The sequence below is a fragment of the Harpia harpyja genome, chromosome 2 (genome assembly GCF_026419915.1).
Source record: "Harpia harpyja isolate bHarHar1 chromosome 2, bHarHar1 primary haplotype, whole genome shotgun sequence".
Lineage (NCBI taxonomy): Eukaryota > Metazoa > Chordata > Aves > Accipitriformes > Accipitridae > Harpia > Harpia harpyja.
Genome location: NC_068941.1, coordinates 69,504,554 through 69,524,947, shown reverse-complemented (window position 1 = coordinate 69,524,947; position 20,394 = coordinate 69,504,554). Strand labels below are relative to the sequence as shown.

The window sequence follows — 20,394 nt, the reverse complement described above, 5'->3', positions numbered from 1 at the left end:
ATTTTACAGCTAAATTTCACATCAATGACCTGGGGGCTATGTGTAGTGAAGTACATGTACATGTACAGAAACTTATGCCCTTTCTCTTGCTTGGGAGCTTTATATCATAGAGTGACAGTAGCTAATATTTCTGTTTTGTTTTTTCTGCCCCCCCCCCCCCCCCCCCCCCGCCTTTAGATCCCTGCAGTTCACTCAGCCCACCGTGCTTTACTGAGGAAGATCGATTCAGCCTAGAAGCTCTCCGCATGATCCATAAGCAAATGGATGATGACAAAGATGGTGGTATTGAAGTAGATGAAAGTGATGAGGTAGGAGTAAAAAGCCTTCACTTGTGTATATATGAGGTCTGTTGTTTTTTTCCCCTGTTTTATATAGCAGCTTTTTATGTTCCAGCACTTGAGCAGTCATTGATGGTTTTCTTAATTCAGCCCTTCCCACAGCCAAATGTGGAAGGAAAGTCTGAATTCTAGAATTGTCTGAAATGGAATATTGTTGTCCATTGTTCTAGCCTAAAGGAAAGTTTTATATGACTTGTATAAAAGCTGATATTTTTGTGATTAGTGCAAGAGGTAGGCAAATGGTGTCGGTTTAGCTTGCAGTGAGGTGACCAAGAGTTGATATGATCTGCCACCTGGAATTTTAGGTTTTTTGCTCCAAGGCTTTCTTGCTTAAGGCATCAGTGGGCTTTCCTGTTTACCTTAGATCTGTTCCAGGCACTTCATGGCGCACAACAGTACCTGTTACAGACAGCAGTCTAGAAAGCTTTCTTACGTGTTTTTGCTTACATTTTACAGGCAAGGAGCAAGCACCTCCTGCTGTAGGTTAATGGTAGATTAAGTCCTATGAGCTAAGGAAGGTTATTCAGACCTGTCTGAAGATTTTTGTTCTTGAATGGGTTTGGTAGGCAGGCTCCTGGTGGTCCTGGCAGAGGACTTGCCCTTGCACTTATTGAACTTCACCATTGGGATTCTCAAAATTGCAGGGTAAGAATGGAAATACCCGTGTAGTTTCATTGTTCTTGCTTCTTTTGCTTTCTGGCAGTTGTCAGGTACAGGCTTGAGAAAGGAAGGGGAGTGAAGATGTCCCCTCATCTCCTGTCCCCTAAAAATGAGGGTATTGCCATGTGGTTCTGAAGCCCATTCTCACTGGAGGTGAGTGGGAGAAGAATCTAGCCCTGATTTCTCTTCCCTTTTTTGTAACATCTCAGGGAAGATTGTTCTCCCTGAATGAATTAAGTTGTGAATTATCATTGTCAAGTTTAATGTGATGCTACTTACTTTTCTGTGTGACTATGTACAAACAGCATCAACAGTGATTGATGCTTGGTTGATACAAGTTTTCTGAAGGAATACAGTACAGTGGAGAGAATGGTCCAGAATAAAATCATGTACTTTTTAACTTTGGAGGAGAAAATCTGCTCTGTACCTTAGGGAGTGTCACGGCAAGGTAGTTCAGGCACTGGAAATAGTCTAGCTCTGTTATCGCAGAATGTTTGGTTAGTGCCATTAATGATTGGGACAGGCACAATCCAGTCTGCAAACTGAAACTTTAGTGATGGAGTATGAGCTTTCTCAGGAGCTTCTCAGCACTGTGTGATTCTCTTGACTTGTGCTGCATTTGTTATACATGAGAGTTAAGAAAGTTAAAAGAAAATACTGAAATATTTATGCATTGGAAACTTTTTAGTAGTATTCAAAAGATCTGTCCTGGTATCCAGTGGACCATCTTTATATCTGACCTTAAGTTTCTTCCTGTTCCAGAGAAATGTTGAGATAAACGCAAGCAACAGAAGCTACTCTTAAAACCTGTTAAAATGACTGAAATTAGAACAGTTCATAAGGGATGCTGTTATAGCTGGGGTAATGAGAGATGAGTGAAACTATATATTCAAACTACTTACTCTGCATAAAATAAGACGACTGAAATCTAGCCCTTTTTTCTGCTAGTTCATTTTTAATTATTGAAGAAATATTTAATAAACCCCCAAAATTAGCTTTTTGCTACATATAGTTTCCATGCAAATCAGTGATGAATATGTATTTGCATAGAGTACTTTCTTCTAAGACATTAAAAGCAAACCTGAAATTAATTAGAAATGCAATTTAGTTGCAAGTTCAACTAGTAATCTATATGTTCTTGTTGTAGCGCTGTTACTGGATCTTTACCATAATCTTAAAAGATCTGACATTTTAACAACCTAGTTATGTAATTACTTGATTACAGTAGGTCTGAATATATACTAAATATGTCCTAATATACACTATTTCAAAACCAGATTATTTATTTTTTTCCTGTCACAGTGGGTAAATTAAGAATGTGGGTGATTAAGAATGAAGACTGATAATTGAAAAAAAAAACTTTATTAGAATTAAAGCTTACATGAAATACAGTGATTTTACTTAACAGCAGGGTAACGGATTTCCTGTTTCATGCTGCATGGTTTTTGCTTGCAAGACTCCTGGAAGAGCAGTATGTTGAGTATGTTGATTAGATATTCATTGTTTTTTTATTTGGCAGGAAAAATGTGACAAAGTACATTAACTTTCTGCTGTTTTATCAGCACTAAAACAGTGTTACAAATTACAAGTGTATATTTACACCAAGGAAGGAAGTTCTTGTAAATAAGTTATTTTGAGAGGGGAAGGTAACAAGAGCTAAAGATGTTGAACTATGTATTTTAAGTATTTTAATTTGCTAATCCAGTTGAGAACTCCCAACAGTGATTGCAGACATTTCATCTGCAGGCTATAATTTTTCCTAATTTTCCTCATGCCCTGTTTTATGTTGTAGTTTGTTTTTTCTCTGTAAAATGAAGTCTCACAGAAAATCATTCTGTAGAGAAGGAGTTTCTCTAGGATACAAGAAAACTTGAACTTTTATAAGAAACTTTTTTTATTTCCTCAAAAATTGTCTGATGCTGGAAGCCTTTTGGATTTACCTTGTGTGGACTGGAAGGAAGCTTGTATTTGACCTTGATGAAATTGATGTGGGGAAACTTGATCTAAATTTTTAGCACGGGATTTATTAGTCATTGAAACACATGAGTGATTTGTTGAAGTCTTCTAAGGTAGATAGAGGGGCTCTAGTCTGAGCATGGGCTGGTTAGATATTTTTTTCCTTATTCTTTGGTCTGTTACCTAAGTTAGACTAGATGGTATAACTTAAGAGATTTATAAAGATGAAAAAGCTTGAACTTTTAAATTCACTAGAATATAATTTTCTAATTCTAGTTATTATAAAATTCTTGGGAAAAAGAGCTTTTGTCATAGCTACTCATATGTTTGAAATTTTTTTTCGCATTCAGGATTCACGTAACTTTCTAATACTTGCCCTGAATTTTCAATGTAGGATTATGCACTTCAAAACAAGAAGCATAACTTAAAGGGAAAAAAAAAAAAAGGTTTAGGTAATAAATTTGTGTCATACTTTAAAGTAGAGTATGCTTTACTGTGCAGTTACTAATTTCTGTAAAGTAGGCTATCACAGTGTGAAAACCAGAGAGCGTGTATGGTACAGCAGAGAAGAGGAAAAAGGAGGGATGTGGAAAAAGACTATACGTACCATTAGGGCAGGCTAATATGAATTTTCCTATCAAATCTAGCTCCTGCTATTATTACTTTATTATTAACATACAAAAGATTGCAATTGTTTAAACTGATTTAAAGAGGTAGGCTGTAAAAGGGTAACTGAAAGGGAGGGTGTATTACTAACTGAGGTTTTAGTCATGTGTTGTGGGAGGCTATCTGCCTCAGGAAGCATCTGTTGCACCATGTGTACATGATTTGTTTTAATGATGAAGAGGCACAAGCAGTAAGACAGACTTATCATATGTTCACTATTTACATAGGTTTTTCCTGCTTCCAAAGAACCTCTATATGTAAATCCTACATCAAGTCATTTCCTCAAGGAATCTCTCTGTAGAAATAGAATAAGTTGATGTTTTTGAAATATTAATATCTTACTGTGTGCCTAATGTCACACAAAGCTAATGGCATGAATTTACAGCTTTGTGGGGATCTTTGGATAGATCACTTAATATCTTGGGTATTTCGTTTGAGGTTTTTTTTGAGTGCACTTGCCTAATTACTTAACAAAAAAACCTAACCCAACAAACCCCACACAAAACCACCACCAAAAAAAAAAAAAAAGACAAAAACCAGTGTGTGGAGAGGAATAGACTGCAGTATTGAAAGCATGAAATGATCAGAGAAGGGCTTTTAACATTATGGTCAAAGAAGTTGGAACCTCAGGGGTGATATGCAGAAGTGCCTGACTTAAACGAGCTGTCTGGAGGCAAGAATCAAAAAGAATCTAGCTTTAATGGCCTAAACCAGGGAGGATGATTGTCTTCTATACAGTGATTAAAGCGGAAGAAGTTGCTAGTATGATCTGATAAGGAACAGCAATAGTTATATAGCACTTCGGCTATAAGAAGTTTGACGGGCAGATTATTTGACAGCCCAAGATCTTCCTTTGAAGTGACTATCTCTGAATGGATGGGCTCTGTGAAGCTACTGTTTGAGGGCTTGAGGTCATATTAGCACCCAGGATGCAAATAATCCAAGAGAGGTGGAACAGACATAATGTCTTTGAGAGAGTGTGCTGTGTTTTTTGGGAGAAGATGAAGAGGTGGAGTCCAAAAAAGAAAAAAAAGTCAAAGGAAGAATCCAGAAAGGAATAAAAATGGAGAAGATACAGAGGTCAGGTGTAAACTACTCAGTTAAAAATAAGTAATTTATAGAACTGGGGTAAGCTCAGAAACATATGCTTCAGTATACCCTCCCTTTAGTGCTAATTTGTGATTAAAGGCTTTATAATAAAGGAGAACCAGTTCATGCTCTTATTATTATAATGTAATTAATATGCTAGTGATATTCTTGGTGGTTTATGCTTCCTTTCTTTTAGCAATTAAAATGGTACGTGCATCTATACATCACAATCTATTGTACAAGCTTGCTAAATTAAAATATTATGCGTTAGTATGACTATTTTAGGAGAATCTGGAGAAATGAAATTTAACACGTAACTTTTCAGTGTGAAATTATTTTCCGAATTACTGCTGAAATAGAGCTGCCTATTCAATTTGTGTAAAGATGAGTTGGTGAAAGAAGTCTGTGGATATAAAAAAATGAAAGAAACATGATTTACTAGTTTGGACCAGAGACCTATTCATTTCAATAGTCTGTTCTGGACAGTAGTGAGTACTAAATGCTTTGGGCAGAATTGCAAGAAATTCCATGAGAGGAAATCCTGAAGAGCTAGATGCCAAGATGGTGTGGTGCTCCCATTTTAAGTATGCATATTTTGGATATTAGGAGCATAAAGTGTGAGGTGAAAAAACACTTTCAGAATTTAACATTAAACTCGGGATGACTCTAAGTGAATATAGCCCTTCCGTATTCTGGAACGAAAGCGAATTTATGTGCAGAATTTCTCTTCCTTTGGATTGTTACGTCTTGGAGGGAGTAAAGATTTAGCAGAAGATTTTGGAGGTGGGGGAGAAGTACAGCTATGTGTGGAACAGATGTTAAAAAATAAAGGATGACATCGTTCAAAAGCTTGGTCTCCGTTTAGTGCATCTTGTGGCCTTGTTAAACTTCAGGAGCCTACCCCAGGTGTTATAATTCCAGCCGGCAGAGGTTCTGCTATAGACTGAGCTCTTGCTTCATTTTGTTGTCTGTAAATGTACACTCAGCAAGATGTTAAATGTCCTTTAAAGTTCCTGTAGTATTCTGGTTTCATCTTCATCATTTGTATAATAAAGGTCCTTAAACTGGTGTTTATTTCTGTAAACTAGTTTATACTTCAGTGTTAGCTGGTTAGGCAAAATTCTGCATGATAGAGAATACCTGCTGCGGTGGTTCAGAAACTGAAAACATTATAACTGTTTTGCATAATACTGGGATGTCTCTGAGTGTGTTTTTCATCCCACTGTGCAAGAACATTGTGTTTCGAACACGGATCTTTAAAATGGGTATTTTGAGCTTCCTAACCAGCATAGCAACCCTTTCCCCCCCAAGCTGTTGGGTTACTTTGATTCCCTTAGTTTATTGTAGATCTGTTAATAGAGGTCTTTTTTGCATTGAATTTTATCATTCAACTGCTAATGTATTTGTCCCCAGGCAGAGTGTCTTTTAGCCTCCTGAAGTATTTTGAGCAACTCTGAGCATGTCTACCCAGTCTGTTTTTTTCAGAGCAGGATAGGTAGGAGCCAGGTCTTGTCTGAAAACATTATGACCATGTTAGTCTACAGCTGTGCCTGTGCAAAGAGTCCTGTAGAGAGGCAGCATGTGTTATCATGAGTACAGTTGCATAGAAACCAGTTCCAACGTGATTTGGATCAGCTGGACCTCATGCCTTGCCTCCTTGGAGGTACTTAAGCTAATATGGAGCCGTCTGCACCTGTTTGTGCAGCACTGCAGGCATTTAGTCCTGTTACAATGAAATGCCTGCTTCTAACTTGGCTTTGAAGAGATTGCAAAGTTTGCTTTGCACTAGAAGTATATCCAGTAGTAGTAGCTACAATTTTGTTTTGAGTTGCAGTAATCTTTTTTCAATAGAATTTGTAGATTACTTAAGATATACTTGGTAACACTTTCATGGCTATGTCCTACATTTTCCTAGTAATGTTTTTATTATGCTTAAATGCATTTTCTTATTTTACAGTGTAACATCTGTAGAAGCCGTTTCTACAGGTTAGGCAGTTGTGAACTCTGTCATACCTGAATCGTAGTATGTTGCCTTTAAAAAGCACGCTTGCCATCATAACTTAGTCAAATAAATGTGACACATTGCAGTAGCTGCAACGAGTCTGGTAGCAGTAGACAGGAGGGAATGTACTAAAAGGCTGTCTAACAGTGACCAGCTGTATCTGGAGCTAGGATTATAGGAGAACTGAAGTTGCAACTTTTGGAGATTTTCTTCTGAAAGAATAAAACTGAAGGAGTAACACTGTTTAAGGAATAGGTGCTCAAGGAAGACAGTAACACTTAGCCACTAATTGCTTTTAAAGTAAACTTGTCAGTTAGAGGGTCTATTTTAAGTTGGTGAAACTGAAAATCATAAACTTGAGTCTTCACCCAGAACAAAATATAAACATAGCATATGAGTACTTCCTTCTGCAGTTAGTGAGTGTGGTTAATTTTACTTTTCAACTGGCATTTGCAAAAGTATGCAATTTTTCATTTGCTCTTCAAGGAGCAAGCATCTCTTGCAATGTCCATATTTTAACATATTTTAACTTTTTGTATTGTTGCGTGTGGCTTTGGTTTATAAGTGCTCTCTCCATGTCAAACAGGTATTGGGTATTAGTGTGTCTTTTTTTCCCCCTTTTGTAAGGGTTGGAGTTGGTTTTTTTGGTGGTTCTTGCTTCAGGTTAGTTTTTGGTTATGAGTTGACTGGATTTTGGTGAATGTTACGGTACTAAAGGCTTTCTGAAGAAGGAGAAAGGTTGTGGTGTACCAGACCTTGTAACTCTTCTCCAAGGCTCCACAAGTCCTGTTGCCTCCAGGGAGGAGAAAGTTTCCTCTCCACCTATTACACTGCTGAACCTTGGTCTTTGGGATGTGAATCTTTGTAGAGGCACAGTTGTTATGGTACTTTTGGGATCAAACCTCCAGTTTCAAGTCTAGGTGTGGTATTTTTTTACTCTTTACTTGTTTTTGAAGTAACTACTTTGACAAATGATTTTTTTGTTTCCCACAGAGTTTTTAGGTAACTTATCTGCTGCTTTCCTGGTTTGAACTTTGTAGTCTTAAAAAGGCCTTCTCTCTCTTGAGTAATTATCTTGGCTAAGATAATCCTTAGATGTTTTTTATTACAGTTTATTCTTTTAACCTCCCTATTTAGAGTTATTTTTCTAACCTTTTCTTTGTATACTTAATGACCAGGGCAACAGAAGAGAGATTAGCTGCCATGACAAGGAACAGAAAAATCCTCTCTTTTTACCAGATTTGTTCTGTTTTTATGGCTTTCTTCAATTTAGAACACAATTCCTTTTCTTAAAGGAGAACTTCCATATTAGGCCAGTTTTGAAACAAAGATCTTTTAAACAAAAGAAAGAAGTTTGATGTCATATATCTCTTCATTAGTAAATACATTCATTCTTTGAAATGTGACTGCCTCTTTCTAGCTATGCACGCTGTAGCTTGAAGGTTGTGACCTCAACAAGGTTCTCTAACACTGGATGGAAGTCATTATGGTTATTCTCACAGGATCTGGGAGCAATATGGGTAGCATTGAACTGCAGAAGAGGGGCTCTTTTTTTTTTCTTGAAGAAATTCTCATAAATGCATAAACTCTCCCCCTGAGGAGTAACTGCATACTGATTGGAAATGCAAACTGCTTACAAAGTGTGTGTGTTGACAGTCCCTTTTTAAAAAAGGGACTTAGTCAAATACTCTAAACAGTCTCTTAGTATAAATCAGATCTTTTCCACTGTTGCCATCATCTCCCGGGAAATCTTGTGCTTTGAACTTGGATTTATTTTCTGTATTTGTGATGAAATTTGAAATCAGGCTTTTTATTTTTTATCTCAATTTGTTAGCGTAGCTGGTTGTGTTCCAGCAGTGTGTTGAGAACGTGGATTCATACGTTAACTCTTGCTCCCTCTGCAGGCTCCATAGCAGAACGACATGAAATGCTGCAAGTTTTCCATAAACTGTTGTTTGCATTGTTTATCTGGGTGTCAAAGTAACCTGTGTCTGTCCCATTTTTTAAATCAGAACGCTTTCTTATAGTACCTTTATAGTGCTTTGGCATGAGATGTAACACCCTGAAGCTTTTCTGTTTACCAGTTGGCATCTTCCTTCTCTTCTTTATTCCTAACCCTCTATGTAGTATTGTTAACAGCCATTCAGATTTTCCTTGACAGCACCTGTAACTGGTCAAATGTCCTAACCGTTGCTGACAACTAGCAGTACAGATAGAAGCAAGTTTGTTTCTTACGAATAAAACTGATCTGAGGTATGAGTTTTAGCTGAGGAGATGCAAAATATGCTGAAACCTTTACATACAGCATATATTCTATTCTGCTCCTCTTCAGAAATGTGATCAGCCTACGATGTTTGTTTTTAAAACAAATGTCCATGCCTGACATTTGGAGTCTCCAAGGGCAGTGCATCATCAATTGCTAGAAGGCTGAAGAGTGGGTGTTAACATGTACATTAACCCCTATATGAAGGGAGATGGTCTTCACAGGGAGGGACCAATAATACATTTTTTGCTGGCTTTTTAGTACATTTTTCACAAGTTCCCAAAAGACATGCTGGGGACAGTAGTTGGCAGTAGGTACTTGCAGTCTGAAGGGGAAAGGCGAGGTAGGCAAACATCAGTTCTTTTCTGCTGCTCCAGCTGTGAGACTGTACTTTAATCTGGAAAGGCTCAGAGACATTAGTGAATAAGAAGATTTTTTGTTTTCTTACTGTTTGATTCCTTTTCTTCAGTTTACCCTTTAATAAACATGGAGTGGGAATGAATGAGATAATACACCTTTGCACGTTGCATGTTAGCTGTGGAAATTGCCAGCTTCATGGCAGTTGTGCCAATTTGGGAAGTACTCAGAGTTCACACTTGGGTCTATGGAATATGCAACAGAGGTGTTATACTGCAGATGTTTTTATGTTTGCATATAGTTACAGCAATCAGTCCTTTTCTGTGCTTATTGTACCTTTTTACAGTTGCTGGTCCATGGTGTTTCAGAAGTCCTGTAATTGCCTCTGCCCCAACAGGCTGCTATTTTCAATTGTTCTCACATATTTCATAAATTTCTCCTATATTTCTCATGTATATACATGTGTGTAGATATATCTGTATTTATGCCCTTTAATATACATAGGGAAGAGGAGTTAAAAATGCTTGTGCAGTTTGTATGGTCTAAATGAACTGTTTTAGCAATCAAAAGGCTTCAGAAAGCTAATATCTGACAATCAAAAAAGTTTCAAAGTGGTAGATGAATGAGAGAGGGTTTGCATCCAATCTGTATTTGGAACCAAAAGACATGTATAGCTTTATGGTCGGATTAGGGAAGGCAACTAGTACTTTATCCCAAGTCTAACAGTTAGAGGAGAAACTTGAATCCCTTCCCATATTTTTAGATTCCCTTTCTTCCTGATAAGAATGAAGTTTTTAGTAAGGGGAAATTGATAAATGTTAGCTTTCCCTTGCATATTTCTGATATTATACACTGTCTCTTTTTATTAAGAGTTAATATTATGGTTTAACATTGACTACTTTCTCCTGCAGTTTCTTGAATGACATAATCTGTAGATTTGTTAGGAATGGGGCCTATGTGGGAAGCTCTGCAGATAAGTTACTACCCGGACTAAATTTTAAGAAGTGGGGTCTTTGCAGTGCATCGCTAGCTTGGTTGTCTTCTTCACCTCTGCTTGAAGTGGTGATGACATAAGACCAGCCGCATAAAAAACAGCTTTTTGAGTTAGCTGTCATGACTATCTATAGCTGTTTTAGTTTGAGCAGCTTTATCCTTCAGGAACTGAAGAAAGCACGCAATCTACTGTGGAAGATTTCTTAGCTCTCATGTTAGTTTTCTGGTACTAATACTAAGGTCTCCACCCACAGAGACTGCTCATGCTGTGCTTTTAGGGACTGATATCTATGGAAGGTTTCCACTGTTAATGGGAGGTGGTTTGCTGACCAGTATTCCAACTTTTCTAGGCCTGTGTGAAATAAAAATAAAATGGGTTTTACAGTTCCATGCTTTTTTTTCTTGTATGTATTTGGAGAACCCGTTTGTAGTGACTTGTTGAAATACTGATACAACACTGCTATATATGACGTGATTGCAGGATCTTCCTTTTCATCATGTTTACTAAAAGGCAAGGTGTTGTATTTTGACATAGGCTTCCCATTAATTACTGAGAATGAAACAGCTTTGTGTAATGCTTCTGTGCTTGGAGTGTAACCACTGAGGAATGATTAGCAAGAGGGAAATTGGCCCTGAGATGAATTCTGTTTTTTAATTTGATGAAATAGAAGTAACATTTTTGTTGTCTAATCAAAAGACTTTAGTAGTACTTAGTCAACACCTTTCTCTCATCCCTCAAGCTTGCATTTAACTGGTATAGCAGGATTCAGGTATTACTAATCCATAAAGGACTGGCACGTTTTCAAATCTTACATGGTCTTATCTTCAAGTAGGTGAAGTTGGTTAAACGTCTTCAGAATAGAGAAGTACGCAGTATGACGTGTGGTGCATTCTTGTAATTGCTGTAAATCTAAGGCGTACTAATAATGTTGTTAAACCTAGTATACTAGCAACTGCTCCTTCAGTTTTTCTAGGGTTTTATTGTGAAAATAAAATCCTGTAAGAGTGCTTAACTTGCTTTCTGAGTCTTTGATGTAGTCAACTTACATGAGTTGTGTGCTGCTTGTATGGGGAAGAGATGGTAAAGATTCTCCTCTGCCTGATTTTCTTGTAGTTTCTGTTTAGAAGTTGTTATTTTGGCATTTAAGATGATGTTTTTCCCTTTTCTTCAGTTTCTAAGGGAAGATATGCAGTACAAGGATGCCTCTAATAAACATAGTCACCTGCACAGAGAAGACAAACATATCACCATTGAAGATCTGTGGAAACGCTGGAAAACGTCTGAAGGTAGGTAAAGAGGAACAGCTAAAAATTATGGTGGTTATTGAAATGGACATAATTCAACAATTTTTCCACCAAGTAGTTTAGAGTAGTAAATGGATGACCTCTTAAAGAATATTCATGAATCTGTTTTGGTACTGTTATTTATAGGCATATGTAAACCTGACTAAAAACTCATTCAGTCCAGCTAGTGTTAATTTTGTCTTGAGGGCTGGGTGTATTGTAAGTAAACTAAGCTAGCTTACACACTCATCCATATGAGGTTGTAATTTATGAAGGTGGCTGTTGCAAGTGCTGATTTCCAGATAAGCATGTTTTTAATTTAGTAAGCCCTAATAATTGCTGTCAAGCTATTTTTAAACATTTATTATACGTTGTAGTAAGTGGAAAGTCCAGTGTGCTTCCACTTTGATGTAAATTTTCTTTGGGCTACAAAGAGCTAGAATTCTTAGTCCAAAGCATTTTATAATATCTTTTTAAACTTGGGATACAGGAAAATGGACTGACAACCCAACACCGCCATTGCTCCCCCACTTTGATTTGAATGAAATAAATAAGTTGAGCCAAATATTCCAAATATCAAAAGACAGTACTTAATAAGCAGTACAGTGTTTATTGCCAAATATGTTCCAGGATGTAGTGATTAAAAAGAAATTCCTAGAGGTCTGGAATGTTAGAGTTGTAGGAGAAAAATAGTTAACTTTTGGGTTTTTTTCCACACCATTCAAAGTGTTGTGCTAATGGTGAGCATATAGAGATCTAAAAGTTGGTATTAGTCAAACAGCTAAAAGTAGGAACAAAAGAGGAGTGAAACTAGGAACACACCATTGGTTCATTCTGCTAATGTAGGAAGTCATTTAAGTGCAGTCTGAGGTAATACATTGGTTAAGTGTTTGCTGTGTAGTAAATATGTACGTTTTAACCAGTGATTTTTAGCCTCATCTCTTCAAATATTCTGTAAATACTTATTCACTAAAGATCTTGTTCAATGAAAGTATTGCGACTAAATTAACAGAGAAAATTATCTTCCTCTAACTTATTATATTAAGTCCTCTAACTTATATAATATTAATTATATTCCTCTAACAATTGTTCCTCTAACTTATAAATAACTCTTCAAAAATTTAGGCTATAGTGGTATCAGAAGTATCTCATTTGTCTGTTGTGTATATCTTTGTTCCAGGTTTCTTGAATGTAGTGAGCAGTGTGAGTAAGACTAAAAAGATTTTGAGAGGAATGTCTGGTCTTATTGTGTCTGCTCATAATGGCTTTACAGTGCATCCTGTTGAGGAAACAGAAGTGGCACCACAGGGAAGGCCCTTAGAGTGGGACTCCCAAGCGGTGTTAACAGTCGTCTGGTGACTGTTAGAAAGCATGAAGCCCCTCAGAGAATAAACTACTTTCATTTACTATTAGTTAACTATTGGAAAACACTCTTTTTCCTTACTAGACTTCTTAAGAATTTTGATTTATTTTTTTCTTATGTGCTGCTAGCTTATAGTGCCAGTTTAATGCAGTTTGACAGCATTAAACAAGAGGGTGGAAGGTAGTGTAAATGAGTAATGTAAAAGGTATCAGTAATTTGAAACTTCGTTAAGTAGTCTGTTGAGGTATCTGCATCAGAATTACAAGCTCTAAATAGTGCCCTTGACAGTGCCCATTAGTGCTTGTGCAGAAATGTCTTCTGGATCTATTGCTGCTTAGTTTATGCTGAGTAGAATTGCCCATTCCTTCCCATAAAGCTTGCTTGTTTGCCTTAAGTATTTGTCAAATAGTTTAAAGTTGCTTTCTGTTTAAGATATTGGTGATGTGAGACAGATGAGATTTGAGGGAAGAAATTGAAAACACGGTTTATGGTATAGTAAGTGTGTTATTGCTGTTTGTCTCCTTTTAGGATTAAGAAAAACAGGTTATTTTTAAGTAGTTGCTTGAGAAGAATCTTGTACAGTGAATGGAACCCTGAGGATTGGCTCCATTCAAAGGTTTGAATATTGCCTAATAAAATAAGAGAAGCAGCTTCAGAGTATTGCTTTTTAATATTTCTGGCACTTGGCAGGCTTTTGGTATCTCTACCTGGTGCAGAATCCTTAAGGCATTGTCTGTACTGGTGCAGATTAAAAGGAATTTCAAGGCTGCTATAGGTTTTACCTTCATGGAAGGAATCATATCTTAGCTTAAATCAGCATCTAGCCTATTGTTGCTGTGTTGCCACACAGTTTCAATGTTAGTACAAAACAAGACTGTCAATGTAGTTTAGTTGGTGTTACTTACACTTTTTGCGATCTTTTAAATTTTTTAATATCATCTAATTCTACAGAGAGCTCCATTTAGAGGAATGGCTAGGAACTAGGTGTTTAAAGCATAGAAAAACATTGCTTTCTGAAAGTCCTCAGGCTTCTATTATTGTGTGTGTCTGTTCTTTAAATGTAAATGCCAGTATATGCTTGTTGTATGGTATTTGCTTTGACTGTCTCCTTTTTAACTAAGCAGTATTTATACACATACAGAGCCTTTCAGCTATTCTAAAGTCAAGCTTAGTAGTTATTGTTGGGTTAAAATCCAAGGTGCATCTTCAGTATTTTTTCTACAAGGGCCTTGAAGAAGTGGTAGTTGTGAGTGCAGCAAAGCAGACAGATGAACATTTGTTTTGATGTCTGAATACCAGTCTTTATACAATTATCTTTGAAAGTTCTGTGTCTCAAGGGTGTCTGCCTTCTCTTTTTTTGCCCCTCTAATGGGCTGAGATCATATCAATTTGCTGTCTGAAGAGAGGTATGTAGGTATTTAGTCTCAATAGTAAGGGAGTCTGTAAAATCAGTGCAGCTGGGTCTTCAGCTGGGTAGTTCTCTGACCTGTCTGGGTGAATAGGTAGGGTGCTGCATTCTCTGATGTAGCATTGTCCCTTGGGACTTGATTTTGTAGCAAAGTAAAACTGTAGTGGTCAAACCTGGTGTTCATGAATGGTTTACTGTTGTCAGGCTAACCTGAGTCATACCAAAACTAGTTTTTACAAACTGCCTTAAAAAAAAGTAGTTTTTCTCTACCGTTATGGCATATTTGACCTTTAATGTATAGTATGTCCTGTAGACCGCCCTATAATACAAAAAAGCTTCTCCCCTGCCGTGTGTGTGTTTTTTTTTTTTTCTTTAACTCTTTTTCCTTCTCTGTGGAAAGTAGAAGGTGACCTGAAGTCTGGTATCTTATTTATTAGGGGAAGAAGATAAAAAAAATGGCTTTATGTTTGTAGGTGAGATCATCTGTTGTGTTCTGAGGTAATGTTGCACAAGTCTTCTTGCAGCAAGTGGGACTAAACTGCATACCACAAAGATGTTATGGTCGCCTTGCACTTTCTTAATCATTTGCTGTCTCAGGTTTTAAAAATCCGGATATTGGAAATACATGCCAACAGGGCTTGGCTAAGGATGAGTTACATAATGCTGCATGCTGTTCCAGGCAGGACCAGTACAGTGCTGCAGACTGGCCCTTCTGTGTGAGAGGAAACAAGAGTTGTAATCTTAAACTGTTGAAAAGATAGTCAGGGTTACTCCTCTCTTTTGCTTTTTCATGCTATTTAAACACCTACTGGTGGCAGCATATTTCATGCTGATGTTGCTGCTGAAGGTCCTGCTAAAACAAAACTAACTTATGAATCCTTGTGTGTGCTTGATACAGAACAATCTTGTGTTTTTCTGTATTCCCTGGTCAGCCTGTTCTCAACTTTAAGCCTAATATATTGCTGTCATTCACTCCTTGCCATGAAATACTCTTACCGAATGTAATTTGATTTCTGAAAGGAGTAGGAAGCCCATAGGAGTACTGAGGCTGACCGTGTAATGTTGTTTTACTTCATGCCTCCCTGCCCTGAAGCAGTGTACAAATTTAACATGAAAAAATGATACATAGCCTGATCTTCTAATCAGCCATTAATGTGGCTTAGCAAGGAGCAACTTTCATATAGGGCCAATTTGAAGCTACTTCTGCTGTCTTCAGCTACCTTCAGGCATGTTGTAATAGCAGTTTAAAAAAAAAAAAAAAAAAAGTACTCCCCCCCCCCCCCCCCCCCCCAAACTTGTGGTCTGAAATAGAACAGCTGATGCAAGTCTAGAGACTTGAGTGCTGCACTGGGGTATAAACACTGTGGCTTCTACACCTGCCTGCCCAAGGCATGTTGCTGACATCCTCTCTCTCAAGATATCTATTTGTGAAAATACGTGTGAGGGAAGGATGTTATGGTTACTCTTTAATACTATATGCATTTAACTTAAAGTAATTCTCAGTTGCTACTCCACTGTCTGAAGTACTGTATTCTTTTGGGGTGATTAAAATAAAAAAAAGTTACAACCTCAGTTAATTAGTAGGAGCTTGCACATGCTGATTGGCAATGCTGATTGAGATGAATTTCAGCTGGCCTGCTTGCCTTTCAGTACACCTGGCGTATATCACTTGTCTTGTGTCATATTTCAGTAGGCTATAACTGCTTCTACTGAAGAAAGGCCAGTTTGCTTCTCAGTACTGTATGCTGCTGTAGAATAAACATATATGTTGGTCATAAGGTCTTATTGGAGACAAGTCAAGCAATACATCTCACTAATATATAGCATATAGAAGATATCAACACAAAGAAACAGTCTGAATGTTTTCACTAATAGAAATCAATCTTCCAGGGCTCCACTGTGATGCTGTAGGAAAGGGAAGACAGGGTAGTTTAGGGTCTGGTTCTACCTGGAAAAGTTGGGGATTTGCAGGCACTGACACTGGAATTCCACTAATGCAGAATTAGTTTACATAATAAATCTAAATTTCTTGTGAAATACGTGCATGGGCAGAGATTCAGACCATGAAATCCCAGAATAAGACTTGACTGTATGTATTGATTATGCTTAGCTTCAATGGCAAGTGGTCCTTTAAAAGGACACAACAAACACCGAAAGGTAATTGTTACCTGTTTACATAAAAGTTACTGTCAGCGTAAGAATACAGAAAGGACAAGTTCTGATTCTAGTTCAGGATAGACTTCAGTTGCTTCTTTTCACAGTTTCTGTACTAATGGAAGTATCTGATACAGTCATAGGTAAGGAATAGCACAGTGTTTTTTCCTAAATATAACTGGTTTGTTTGGGGAAATTTCTGTGATATTCTATGAAGGAAAGATCACACCAGTCTAACCAGTAGAACAGATTTGATTGGCTCTATTGTAAACAACTTCAATATGTACCTCCTTTCTTAACATGATAATATGTTTAAAATTACTACTGAATTATAAAAAAGTACAAATTTACGTAAAATTTGACAGAGTGACTGCAAAATACTTTCAACAGTAGAAGTGAAAATTCTCAATATTCTTTTTTTTTCTTTCTCCCCCTCAGTTTATAAACTCAGTGAATTGTGTGGCTTCTGAAATTGCATGTTCTGTACTGTCAGTAATAAATCTGTAGTGTGTAGTAGCTATTTTAGGTGATTTTTTTCCTATGTCACATAAAAACAATGCTTTTGCTTTGGATCAGTTTATGAACATATTTCTGAAATGCAGTTAAGGTGATATTTTTCTGGATGATCTTGCCACCCTTTTGAGATGGTTAGAATGACTTGTAAATCTGATCACTTATTTTTCACGAAACAGTTAAGAGTCTTTGCAGTGTGAAAATGATCTGTTTACAAACAGAGCCCAGACATTTTGCATAAAAGCTTAGAGTAGTATGATAAAACTGAGTCTGTGGCAAGATCAATACCTGGAAAACAGTTTGTGGCTCAAAAGCAGAGGAAGAAATGGGACAACATGCTGGGAAGGAGGTGTAGCCATTCATACGGTTAGAATACAAGTGGTTTGTACTGTGAGTTTATTTTTTAAAGCTGTAAGTGGGTCTGTGAAATGTGTTCTGTCTCCGGTTATCTAGAAGGATGAAAATCTGAAATGTGTAAGCTTATTTTTCAGCTACGCTAGTGTAGACAAGAGACCTAGAAGTCCTTATTTCAGTTTCAGTGTGAACTGAAATATGAATTTGAACTCATAAAAATTTCCGTTTCCTGCAGCTTACCTATCAAGCTTTCAGCAGCTCTTTCTAAAGTATCTTTGTCAGAATTCACCACTGCGAATGTGTCCTTGTGATAAGGTTGCTAAAGAAATCTCTGACCAGCATTGTCACATACATGCAAGTAGTTTTAGATAGAGAAATGTTTAAAGGCTGGGGGGGGGAGGAATTTTTCATGCAAAGGTATATCTGTCCAGAAGGAGGCTGTTGCTTTATTTCTTTCATGTGCAAACAAACTTCTGCAGACTTCATAAATGGAGAGAACAATATAGACTGTTGCTGTTATACAGGAACATTGCTAATTATTCTCTACATATGTTTAATTTAAATAATTTTTCTTAGTGGGAAGATTATTGCATGTAATACAGCTGTTTTGGGCATATTCGAGAGAAATTTAATTGTTTTCTTGTTAAATTTCTTCTGTCTGAAAGAAAATAGTGAAAATCTCCTCTCTTCCTCTCTTCTCTGCTCCCATTTTGTGGTTAGTAGGCATGAGCCTCTATGAAGATTCTTGTGAAAACAAGTTCTTAAGCCATCACCCTGGGAAAGATCTCGGTACATTGCCTTAAAAGGCTACAACACCTGCTGACGTGTTTAGTTCTGCAAGGGTAGCAAGGACAAAAGGATTGAGGCTGAGATCAGTTTAAGTAGATAACAGTTCACAAGATGCTGTCCTGATTTAAACTAAAGCAAAACACTAAATTATTCTGTGGAATTTTTAATAAAGAAATGTTTCTATTGGTTCCGTGCTTGTTTGTTTATAGTTTGCTTAAGCTTCCACTGAGAAGCATATAATGAAAAAGGCAAAATGCCAGAAACACCTTGGTGAATGTTACTTCTAGTTTTTCTGCAATTATATTTGGCTAAACCCTCTTGCTCACTGTAACCTGCTTTTCTATTGCTTGTCTTCTATGTCTTGCTATTGATTTTTACAAAAATTAAAGGTAACTAAACTGACTTTTTCTTCCAGTTCATAACTGGACTCAAGAAGACACTCTTCAGTGGCTGTCAGAATTTGTTGAACTGCCCCAATATGAAAAGAATTTTAGAGACAGCAATGTCAATGGAACAACACTTCCCAGGTGAAAGTTTCTTCTGGATTAGTTTCAAATGCTTCCCTGTAGGTTGCTGCTTTAGTCTGTATGTGGGAACAACTATGTTGAACCTAACGTCTAACAAGATACGGTCAAATGCAAGAAAAGAGAAGCGTGCTTGCAGTTTTGAAGAGCTGGCTGCATTTTTTTTCTGCCAAAATATTTCAAAACATAAATGCTTCTTGCCACTCCTTTCATCTTAGTTTTGTTTCTTGCTATTGAAGCTTTTATCAATGATCGCATAATTCTGTATGGTAGGGAACTTTCTTTGAACAACTTCCAATCTATTGCAGGGATATACATCAAAAACTATCTGCAGAACCCCTTTTCTAGACCATAACTACTAAATTTGAGTATTGCATGTATTTGAGAGTTGTTGTCACAAGTCTGCAGATACACCACTACCTTTAACTATGTCAAATGGATTTATTTCATGATTATTCCAGAAAGAAAAGAATAGGAAATGATTTGATGTTCTTCATTTGCCACATGCTGATATGTTGTTTTTTACAGCACTGCTGTCATTGTATTATATCTCTCACTCTAATTGCATAACTATAATCTATATAACTGTGGGAAATGCTATTGATGTATTTCTTTCCATAGACTGGTTTTGAATATAGCTTGTGGAATAGGTAACATTTCGTCTTTATCATTAACAGGATAGCAGTTAATGAGCATGCTTTCATGATATCTCACTTGAAAATAATTGACCGGAGCCATAGACAGAAGCTTCAGCTTAAAGCCTTGGATGTTGTTTTATTTGGACCTCTCACACGTTAGTAACTTTTTGGAGTTTTTTCTTCTCTCTTACCTGTAAGAATTTTAACAGAGAATATTTTCAGTGACACTTGATACTGTAGGTAGGACAGCTTATCTATTTTGTGAATGTACTGATGGATTGCTTGGCATGTGTTGTGGCACTGGGCAATGAATTGAGAAAGGTTATCAAGGTGCTGGGATCAGGACAAACGTTCATGTCTGTGTGTAAGATTACATAGAAATTTTAGTATAACCCCACTTGACAGATGGATGTTGCCTTTTGTGTCACAAGATGTGCCCTCTAAATGTTTTTGACTGTTTAAATTACACTTATAGCTAATGTTATATTCACTTCCCAACTAGCTTGGACAGTGTAAGCTGGGATGCTGAAATGAGAGGGCATGACCCTCCTCAAGGAAGAAGAAAGGAGGTGGTGGTGCAAATCCAATACTAGTGTCTTTTGTGCAGACCTGAGTTTAAGTGCAGTTAATGCAGCAGTTCCACATCTGACCTATTTTAGCATATGCAGACCCTTCCTTACCACATCACCAGTGGTCTGCATGCTTGCTTGTACACAGTTACAGATCTGTTGCATGTTGGATATTCCTGAACTACAAGCCCTTTCAGAGCTTGGTGGTCAGTTTGGAGAGTAGTAAATGGCCTTTGCAAAAGTCAGGCCAGATTTAAGCTGGCCTGACTGAGCTGAGTTAGCCTGACAGATCTGAGCTGGAATTTTTAGGGGAAAAAAAAAAAAAGCACTTTTTGTTTGTATTATACCTTTAATGCTAGCAGAAACTGTCTTTTAAAAGTTTGTTTTAGAAAGGAGCAAGTGGCTATAAAAGTTGTACTAACAAAGCACTGTATGTGAATCTTGGATATGATACTTTGACAATCCAGGTTTTGC

At 37.1% G+C, this 20,394-nt stretch overlaps 1 protein-coding gene across 2 annotated transcripts in view; it reads left to right on the top strand.

Moving 5' to 3' along the window:
* The window catches only part of STIM2 (stromal interaction molecule 2), a 77,366-nt gene that overhangs the window by 41,096 nt on the left and 15,876 nt on the right, over positions 1-20,394 (top strand). For both annotated transcript variants that reach the window (XM_052780294.1, XM_052780295.1), the window contains exons 2-5: positions 178-308; positions 11,497-11,611; positions 18,605-18,716; positions 19,391-19,506. In XM_052780294.1, the coding sequence (XP_052636254.1) occupies positions 178-308; positions 11,497-11,611; positions 18,605-18,716; positions 19,391-19,506 (474 nt within the window). The remainder of the gene's footprint in view (positions 1-177; positions 309-11,496; positions 11,612-18,604; positions 18,717-19,390; positions 19,507-20,394) is intronic.